Here is a 7,074-nt window from a genome sequence, read left to right as displayed (position 1 = left end):
TTTCTCCAATGTGGTGGGGGCCGACTCAGACCTGGGTCACACACATGGCAAAGCAGCACTCTATCCAGGTGAGTTGTTCTGTCAGCCCCACTTCTGTACACCCACAAAGGGAAGAAGGCTACAGGGAAGAGCAGCCCTGGGCAGGCCCTCACCCTGGGGCCCAGGGCTCTGCCAAGGGGCTGTAGCTGCTCAGAGCCTCAGTGAGGGTGTGAAGCTGGACATGTACCCCAAGTGGCCTTCAGCAAACTTTATTTTTTGGCAACAAGGGAACCAGAATTTGCTAACATGTAGAACCAGGATTAGAAACCCCAACAAGAAAAGCTCAGGCATGAGATAAAGGAGGCAGCTCTAAGCTTTGCCTCCCAGCTCCTTGCTGGCTGAGCTGGAAATAAAGCCTTTTCTCAAAAGCCCCCAAATCAACATTTAACATTTGAAAGTCGTGTTGCTGAGTGCCTGGGTGCTCTTCCTTTGGCCTGCCAGCTGTCAGAACACAGACTCCACATCCCCCATCTCCACACACACTGTCTTGAGTTGGGAGTAATACTCGATGGTCACTCGGCCATTCTCTCTGCCAAACCCTGCAAGGAAGAGAAAGGGTGAGCAAGAGCTGAGGTGGCAGTCACAGTGGTGTTGTGGGGGAGTTCTGGGAAGTCACCTGAGGTGTGCAGGTGGATGGAGCAGGGTCCCTTGGACCTGTAGAGATGGGAACAGACAGGTCTCACTTTCTGCCAATATCCTTTTATTTTCTGGTAGGGCAGAAAGAAATCAAAATGGGAGAAAGACCTTTAGCCCTGCTTTACCATTAGTGTGGGGACCGGTGGCTTAAATCAGGGCAATGTGTGTGTTCAACCCAGCCCCTCCTGACAATATCCTTCTTTTTATTTTTGCCACCAGAGTTATTGCTGGAGCTCAGTGCCTGATACCTCTAATGCTTCTAGCAGCCACTTCCCCACTTCATTTTCAATCTTTTTTTTCACACACCCCCCCCCAATCTTTTTTTTTTCTTTTTTGCCTCCAGGGTTATTATTGGGCTTGGTGCCTGCACTACAAATCCACTGCTCCTTGAGGCCATTTTTTCCATTTTGTTGCCCTTGTTGTTATTATTGTTATCATTGCTGCTGCTGTTGTTGGATAGGACAGAGAGAATTGAGAAAGGAGGGAAAGACAGGGGGAGAGAAAGATCTACCCTAACCCTAACCCTGTGAAGTGACACCCCTGCAGGTGGGGAGCCAGGGCTCGAACCAGGATCCTTATGCCTGTTCTTGTGCTTCGTGCCATGTGCACTTAACCAGCTGCCCTACGGCTCGCCCCCCCAATCTTTTTTATAGAGGGTAAGATAAAGAGATCAAAAGAGAGAGAGACTCAAGAGAGGAAAGATACTTGTAGCACTGCTTCACCACTTGTGAAGCTCCCCCTAACTCTACAGGGGGCTGAGGACTTGAACCCAGGTTGTCATGCATGGTGACATGTACACTCAACAGAGTGAGCCACAACATGGCCCCCCAGTGTGCACCTTAAATTCAGGTGCTGGCCAGTCTGAGAAAGTTCAGACTGTGTCTCTGATAACCTGGACACCTCAATCCACACACCAGCTAGGAGTTCCTTGCCCCTTTCCCCCAAGCTGCAGGCACCAAACTCCTTGCTGAAAACCAAGACAGAGTTGGGTCCCTCCTAGCACATGACATCAGTGCACCAGGCACTGGGTGAGGACAGTGGGTGGAGGAGAGTAGCAGAACCTCAAAGTGGAGGCCACTCACACCTGCTAGACCACCAGCCCCCCCTCCCCTCCCAGTTTCCAACTCTGACACCACAGGAACCCACCCCAGCAGCCTGGAATGGTACCACCAGGGGAATACAGGGAAGGGTGTACAGAACAGGGAAGATCCAGGTAACTGACTCCAAAGGAAGATGGCAGATATCCCTCTCTACAAGCCTCTCTCTCCCATAACAGGAGACTTAAGGAACCTGTCCCTAGGAGTCCAACAGTGGTGCACCCAGCTGAGTGTACTTGTACAAGGACCTAGGTTGAAGGCCTGAATTCCCACCAGCAGGGAGGAAGTGTCACGAGTGGTGAAGCAGTACTGCAGGGGTGTAAGTGTATGTGTGTGTGTCTCTCTCTCTCAATTTCTATTAACAAAAAAAAGAAAAGAGAGAAAAGGAAAAGAAAAGAAAAGGAAAGAAAGAAAGAAGAAAAGAAAAAGAAAAAAGGAAAGAAAATGTGGGGCTATGTGTAAGCTTGGTAGAGCTTAGGGAAAACTCTCCCCATCCTTAGATGGAGGTCTGGGAAAGACACCCCCTTGTTAGCCTCTCTCACAGAGATGAGCAAAGGGGAAAACAGTCTCTCAGACTCAGTTTTACCTTATCAGGCTCTCAAGCCCACAGAGATCTCACTACTTCTCCACACTAACTGCAGGCCACATGGCTGCCTGCTTTAAGGTTCATTCAAAGTTCACATAGTCACCCATAGTTCACACAATCACCTCACTTTTAGAACCACTCCATCATACACCTCAAACCCCAGACAAGAGAAACTCCTAACTCTATTTCCTTATGGCCTTTGATATCTATCAAGCCTTGTTTATCTTCTCTCTGTCCCACCCTACTGGTTTAACCCCTATCCTTCTCTCAAATACCTTTGGATAATTAAGTTGCTTGCATCATGAAGAATAATTGTCTTGACCTTTATGTATCACATCAATTCTTGTCATACCAGCCCCCTACCATAGGGGCAAGCTGACCTTTAAGAAACCTGTAATTGGGAGTCGGGCGGTAGCACCTCAGGTTAAGCGCAGGTGGCACAAAGCACAAGGACCAGCATAAGGATCCCAGTTGGAGCCCCTGGCTCCCTACCTGCAGGGGAGTTGCTTCACAGGTGGTGAAGCAGGTCTGCAGGTGTCTATCTTTCTCCCCTCCTCTCTCCATTTCTCTCTATCCTATCCAACAACAATGACATCAATCATAACTACAACAATAAAACAACGACAACAAAAGGGAATACATAATAAATATTTTAAAAAAAGAAGCCTGTAATTTCTGACATATCTGAAAAATGTTCTTTTTTTGGTTCTCTATTTAAACCCATGCCTACCTGCCAATAAATGAGAGTGTTCCAATTCTCCCCGGTGTCTCTTGCCTATATCACTGAGTCCCTTGAACCAGTGAGGGAGAACCGGTAAGCTTACCTTCATGGCTGAGAGTCACACCGCATAAGTGCCAGCAAGAAAAGGGCCCCCAAACCTATGGACATCTAATCTTTTACAAAGGTGCCCAGACTATTAAATGGGGAAAGCAGTGTCTCTTCAACAAATAATGGTGTTGGAAAAAAATGGGTTGAAACATGCAGAAGAATGAAACTGAACCACTATATTTCACCAAATACAAAAGTAAATTCAAAGTGGATCAAGGACTTGGATGTTAGACCACAAACTATCAGATGCTTAGAGGAAAATATTGGCAGAACTCTTTTCCACATAAATTTTAAAGACATCTTCAATGAAATGTATCCAATTACAAAAAAGACTAAGACAAGCATAAACCTATGGGACTACATCAAATTAAAAAGCTTCTGCACAGCTAAAGAAACTACTACCCAAACCAAGAGACCCCTCACAGAATGGGAGAAGATCTTTACATGCCATACATCAGATAAGAGTTTAATAACCAACATATATAAAGAGCTTGCCAGACTCAACAACAAGACAACAAATAACCCCATCCAAAAATGGGGGGAGGACTTGGACAGAATATTCACCACAGAAGAGATCCAAAAGGCTGAGAAACACATGAAAAAATGCTCCAAGTCTCTGATTGTCAGAGAAATGCAAATCAAGACAACAATGAGATACCACTTCACTCCTGCGAGAATGTCATACATCAGAAAAGGTAACAGCAGCAAATGCTGGAGAGGGTGTGGGGTCAAAGGAAGCCTCCTACACTGCTGGTGGGAATGTCAATTGGTCCAACCTCTGTGGAGAACAGTTTGGAGAACTCTCAGAAGGCTAGAAATGGACCTACCCTATGATCCTGCAATTCCCCTCCTGGGGATATATCCTAAGGAACCCAACACATCCATCCAAAAAGATCTGTGTACACATATGTTCTTGGCAGCACAATTTGTAATAGCCAAATCCTGGAAGCAACCCAGGTGTCCAACAACAGATGAGTGGCTGAGCAAAGTTGTGGTATATATATACAATGGAATACTACTCAGCTGTAAAAAATGGTGACTTCACTGTTTTCAGCCGATCTTGGATGGATCTTGAAAAATTCATGTTAAATGAAATAAGTCAGCAACAGAAGGATGAATATGGGATGATCTCACTCTCAGGCAGAAGTTGAAAAACAAGATCAGAAAAGAAAACACAAGTAGAACCTGAAATAGAATTGGCGTATTGCACCAAAGTAAAAGACTCTAGGGTGGGTGAGTGGGGAGAATACAGGTCCAAGAAGGATGACAGAGGACCTAGTGGGGGTTGTATTGTTATATGGAAAACTGGGAAATGTTATGCATGTACAAACTATTGTATTTATTGTTGAATGCAGAACATTAATTCCCCAATTAAGAAATTTTAAAAAAAGAAAGAAAGAAAGAAAAAGGAATGGCCACTATGAGCATTGGATTCAATATGAAGGCACTGAACCCCCAGTGATAACCCCAGTGGCAATAACATAAATGAATAAATAAATAAATAAATAAATAAATGTCACCAGCAGAGGAATCTTCATATAGGTGCTGAGCCCCAGCAATCACCCTGTTAGCTAAAATAAAACAAGAAACTACTGCTCTGTCCAGTTCCATGTTGAGGGGGGAATTAAGTGGGTGGGTGGACAGTGGTTAAGGAGAAATCCTCAGGTGTCCAGGGTCAGGGTGACAGCAGTGATGGGTCACATGTGAGATTCAGGAATTTTTAGGCTGTTTCCTTAGAGACTCTCCCTAAGCCAAACATGGAAGTGCACACAGGAGGGAACATTGAGCCTCCTGGGGGTGCAGGCAGTGGGTGATACTAGTTGAGGTTTTAGGAAAGGAAGCCTCTGCCCTGGGGTAAACATGAGCAGGGTTTCAGGGGCTGGACCAGGAGCTCAGGGCTCAACACAGTGGGGAGAGGCCTGACCTTATTACAGAGATGGTGTGTGGCTGGTGTGTGCACAGCTGGGTGTGGCTCCCCAGGCTGACAAGAAGCCCAGCCCAGCAAGGGAATCTCCCCACCTCACCTGACTTCTTGTAGCCTCCAAAGGGTAGCTCTATGGGGCTCACATTGTAGTTGTTGATGAAGCACATCCCAGCCTGCAACTCAGCTACCACCCTATGAGCACGCTGGACATCCCTGTGGGTGGAGACAGCATTCAGGAGAGGCCACTGCTTGATCACTGCCACAGACCCAAGTGCTCTCTGTCACTGTGTTAAAAGGCAGTCAGGTTCTTCAATCTCCAACACGCGCGCACGCATGTGTGTGTGTGTATGTGTGTGTGTATTTCTCCCTCTGTATCTTCCTCTCATTAAAATAAAAAACTTTGGGAGTTGGGCGGTAGTGCAGCGGGTTAAACGCATGTGGCACAAAGCACAAGGACCGGCAGAAGGATCCCGGTTTGAGACCCCGGCTTCCCACCTGGAGGGGAGTCACTTCACAGGCAGTGAAGCAGGTCTGCAGGTGTCTTTCTCTCCCTCTCTGTCTTCCCCTCCTGTCTCCATTTCTCTCTGTCCTATCCAACATCATCATCAATGGCAACAATAACAACCACAACAACCAGGGCAACAAAGTGGGGAAAAAATAGCCTCCAGGAGCAGTGGATTCGTAGTGCAGGCACTGAAGCCCCCAGTGATAACCCTGGAGGCAAAAAATAAAAAAAAATAATAAATATAATATAAAAAATTTTATAAAAAAAAAAAAGACACACAGGTGAGGACTTAATAGATCAACCAGAGCCCTGCTCAACCCTGGTTTATAGTGATGCTGGGGATTGAGCCTGGGACCTCAGGACATCAAGCATGGAAGTCTTTTGTGAAACCATTGTGCTATCTCCCCAGCCCAGCATACAGTTTCTTTTTTGCATTTACCAGAGCACTGCTTAGCTCTGGCATATGGTGATGGGGGGTAAGGGCCGAGTGACTGGAACTTGAAGCCTAAAGGTAAAAAGTAAGTTCCAGAGATCGCACATGGCAAGTACACAATACTGAACTACTTGGGAAAGTTGCTGAGAAAAAAAGTTCTCATCACAAAAAAAAAAAAAAAATACTGTAACTGTAACTCAGTGGCCATTCTGCATAAATGCAAATATCAAATCATGATGTAGTTAAGCCAATACAATGACATTATCAATGACAGCTCAATAACTTGGGGGGAGGTATACAACAGGAGACAACTACAGAGAGGGAGTCAATTCCATGTGGAAGCAGCCCCCACACATACCTGGTGAAGACACCAGCAGCTAATCCAAAAGAGGTGTTGTTGGCACGTTCCAGGACCTCAGCTTCTGTGTCGAATGACAAGATGGACATGACTGGACCAAAGATCTCTTCTTTCACACAGGTCATGTCATCTCTGCAGTCAGCTACAAACGTCACAATAAAACCAGAAATCAGAGAAGGGACCATTACCCTGCACTAGAAACATATCTCCTTGTCCTCAGTGAACAGTGACAACAGCAACAGCTTTGAAGAAGTGACCAGGCCCCTAGGCTCAATGTCAGTGGAAAACCCCCAACCTCAATTTGTCAATCAAAAAAGAAGGAAAAACAACTACTAAGAACAGTGGAGTCCTTGTGCAGTCATGAAGCCCCCAACAATAATCATAGTGGAAATGAAAAAAAAAAAAAAAAAAAGAAGTGCATGGGGTATAATTCTGAAATCTAGGATCCTGAGAAACCCAGTCTCAATGTACAAAACTTGCTGTTCCTTTATCTATGCACCTATTTTTTTTTTAATTGTCACCAGGATTATCACTGGAGTTATCACTGCCTACAAGAAAAATCTACAACCTTGTGATCCAGGAGGTGGCACAGTGAATAAAGTGTTGGACTCTCAAGCATGAGGTCTGGGGTTCAATCCCCTGTAGCACATGTACCAGAGTAATGTCT

The 7,074-nt window shown here is 45.6% G+C and overlaps 1 protein-coding gene across 2 annotated transcripts in view; it reads right to left on the bottom strand.

Annotated features, from left to right (window-relative positions):
* Positions 1-232: 232 nt before the first annotated feature.
* The window catches only part of ALDH9A1 (aldehyde dehydrogenase 9 family member A1), a 44,825-nt gene continuing 37,983 nt past the window's right edge, over positions 233-7,074 (bottom strand). Inside the window, exons 9-11 of one of the 2 annotated variants that reach the window (XM_007538777.3) lie at positions 6,408-6,549; positions 5,212-5,324; positions 337-578 (exon numbers count right to left, since the gene is read on the bottom strand). In XM_007538777.3, the coding sequence (XP_007538839.2) occupies positions 484-578; positions 5,212-5,324; positions 6,408-6,549 (350 nt within the window). In that variant the 3' untranslated portion in view covers positions 337-483. Of the gene's footprint in view, positions 579-5,211; positions 5,325-6,407; positions 6,550-7,074 lie in introns of both variants that reach the window. The other variant, XM_016195095.2, reaches the window with a different exon arrangement.

Source organism: Erinaceus europaeus, chromosome 9 (assembly GCF_950295315.1).
Source record: "Erinaceus europaeus chromosome 9, mEriEur2.1, whole genome shotgun sequence".
Taxonomy (NCBI): domain Eukaryota; kingdom Metazoa; phylum Chordata; class Mammalia; order Eulipotyphla; family Erinaceidae; genus Erinaceus; species Erinaceus europaeus.
This window is presented reverse-complemented; position numbering and strand designations above follow the sequence as displayed.